Source organism: Trachemys scripta, chromosome 14 (genome assembly GCF_013100865.1).
Source record: "Trachemys scripta elegans isolate TJP31775 chromosome 14, CAS_Tse_1.0, whole genome shotgun sequence".
NCBI classification, from domain to species: domain Eukaryota; kingdom Metazoa; phylum Chordata; order Testudines; family Emydidae; genus Trachemys; species Trachemys scripta.
Window position 1 is genome coordinate 40640306 of NC_048311.1, and position 2905 is coordinate 40643210.

Genomic DNA, 2905 nt, shown 5'->3' on the forward strand with positions numbered 1-2905 from the left:
GTAGCTCTGCTCCCCGATGGGCAGCTCCGCCAGCCCCTGGAGGCTGCGCTCCAGCAGGGCCTCCAGCCGCGCCCGCAGGTCCGGGTCCCCCCGCAGCTGCCGGCCCAGGTAGGGCCCCTTCAGCTCCCGCAGCAGCCGCATGGAGCCGGGGTCGCAGCGCAGGCAGCCCCGGGCCCCAGAGCCCCCCAGCGCCCACAGCGCCAGCCACAGCGCCCAGCCCATGGCCGGCCACTGGGGGGCGACCTCGCGCCGCCCCACCCCTCTGCCTCGCGGCCAATCGCCTTCGGCACCCACCCCTGACATCACAATGGGCTGGCCAATCACATGCCAAGATTAAACCCCTCCCACCTTGACCTGGGCGAGGGGTCCCCAGATACCCAGCCCCTGGCCTAGGGTGACCAGACAGCAAGTGTGAAAAATCAGGACAGGGGGTGGGGGGTAATAGACATCTGTACAAGAAAAAGCCCCAAATATCGGGACTGTCCCTATAAAATTGGGACATCTGGTCACCCTCCATGTGCCCCACCCCCCTAGGGGCCACGTCCCAGCACTGGACAAGGGGTCCCCAGATACCCAACCCCCGGGCTCCACCCCAGAGGGGCCACATCCCAGCACCAGGCGAGGGGACCCCAGATACGCAGTCCCCACCCCACCCTAGAGGGGCCAAATCCCAGCACGGGGCAAGGGGTCCCCAGATACCCAGCCCCCAGACCCCACCCCAGAGGGGCCACATCCCAGCACCGGGCAAGGGGTCCCCAGATACCCAGCCCCCGGGCCCCACCCCAGAGGGGCCATGTCCCAGAGCCAGGCGAGGGGTCCCCCTGTACCCAGCCCGTGCCCCACCCCAGAGGACCTGCATCCTGGTGCCAGGCGAGGGGTCTCCACATACCCAACCCCCATGCCCTCCCCAGAGGGGCTGCCCTGCCGCACCCCAGAGGGGCTGCGTCCCGGCGCCGGGCGTGTGAAATCCGAGCTCCTTTAGGGCGACAGGCGTCTCTGATTCGGGGTTAATCCCACCTGGCTTTCCCTTCCCCCTCCAAGCTGAGTCCCAAATGGCTGCTGTGTCCCCCCCAGCCCCCCGCTGAGCCCCCGGCCCCTTGGCAGGGCCGGGGCCCTGTTGGTCTTTCATAGCGGCTTGTGTGTCAGGGCTGGGACCACCTGCCCGGGCGGGGGTCAGAATAACTCTGGACACGGTCTGCTTCGGATTAATTAACCTTTGATCCGAATGGGGAACCCGGGGCGGGGGCGGAGGGGGTCATAAAACCAGCATGGAGATTGATGGCTGCTTTCATCAAGTGAGGGACAGAGCCGGCCAGCTGGGAATGGGAGGGGGGGGCTGTGGGTCGGGAGTGAGGGGCACCGGCAGAGCTGGGGGGCTAGCAGGGGCTGCGGGTCGGGAGTGAGGGGCACCAGCAGGGCTGGGGGACTAGGAGGGGCTGCAGGTCGGGAGTGCGGGAGTGAGGGACAGCGGCAGAGCAGGGGGATCCCAGGGCTGGGTTAACAGGGGGCTGCCGGTCGGGAGTGAGGGGCACCGGCAGAGCTGAGGGGGGGCATCAAGGGCCCCATTGTGCTGGGTGCGGCACAGACCCAGAGACAGCCCCTGCCCCATAGAGCTCCCACTCTAACTAGACCCCAAGAGAATCATTCTCCCCACTTTACAGCTCTGGGGCAGCTGGGAATAAAACCACGTCCCTCTGCCCCTCGTGCCCCATTCCCTGCCCCCTGAGCCAGCCAGTCCCTGCCCCAGGGCCAGATGGGAGCCAGCGCCCCCTAGAGGGGAAAGGCCCCAAGGCCCATCCCCTGCCCCCTGAGCCAGCCAGTCCCTGCCCTGGGGTCGGATGGGAGCCGGCGCCCCCTAGAGGGGTAGGTCTGAACCCAGCCACGACCCTCCATCCAGTGGGTCTCAACCAGGGGCCCGTGTTTCCCTGGGGTCCGCCGAGGTCTCCCAGGGGGTCCATCAACTCATCCAGAGATTCGCCGGGTTTTGCAGCCGGGGACATCAAAAGCGCCGGCGAAGTCCGTCCGAAGGAACATTTCGTGCGGACAGCGGGTGGTTCGGGCGGCGCCGTGTCCCGTCCCCGGGGAGTAAGTCCAGGGTTTCTGTCCCACTTGGGTGAGTTGATGATTACAGGGTAAGAAGGGGAGAGGCAGCACTGGGCTGGGACCCGGTTGGATTCTTAGGTCTGATTTTGGAAGCACCTCGTTTGTAAGCGAGGCGACTCTTGGGGGGACGCAGGACAAATCCCCCTCCTGAAAGGGGGACAAGCGTCTGGGAAGGTTGAGAGCCGCCGGCTCCATCCTCTCTGCGGATTCCTCCCTTCGCTCCCTCTTCCCGTCCCGCCTCCGCCCCTCCTTTTCCCAGCCCCACACGCCTCTCCCCACGGCCGGCCCGTCTGGAGCGCCGGGCTGGAGGGCTCAGTGGGGAACGCCGGGCGACCCCAGCCCCTGCCTTGGGGAGCTGCACCCGGCTCGCTGTTCCTGTCCCCTGCTCGGAGAATCCGGGACTCTGGCTCGTCTTTCGGGGGGCGACCGTCTCCCCCACTGCATGGTGAGTCCAAGCGAGTCCGGGGGGCGTCCCGGCTGTATCGGTTTGTCAAGAGCCCCCCGTGCACCCCAAATCGGAGTGGGGTCTAGGAGGCGCCCATCTGGGTCCGTAGTGAGACGTGTGAATCTGACTGGGTGTGGGAGGGAAACTCCCCTCCCCGGGGAGAGAACCCAGGAGTCCTGGCTCCCTGCCCCCCTTCTCTAACCACTAGACCCCACTCCCCTCCCAGAGCCGGGGCTAGGACTCCTGGGTCCCATAAATGGGGTGGGGTGGGGGGTCAGATCCAGAAGCCCCAACACACGGTTCGGGGCTGGCTGTTCGGGGTGAGTTGGGTATCGACTCCGGATGGGTGCGGAGCGA

At 67.0% G+C, this 2905-nt stretch overlaps 1 protein-coding gene across 1 annotated transcript; it reads right to left on the bottom strand.

Annotated features, from left to right (window-relative positions):
• On the bottom strand, window positions 1-227 carry IZUMO1 (izumo sperm-egg fusion 1; the record flags this gene model as incomplete). The annotated part of the gene is given in 1 exon segment (XM_034789642.1): window positions 1-227. A coding segment is annotated over 1 exon segment (222 nt), but the record flags the coding sequence as incomplete, so codon positions are not given.
• Between the last annotated feature and the right edge of the window lie 2678 nt (window positions 228-2905).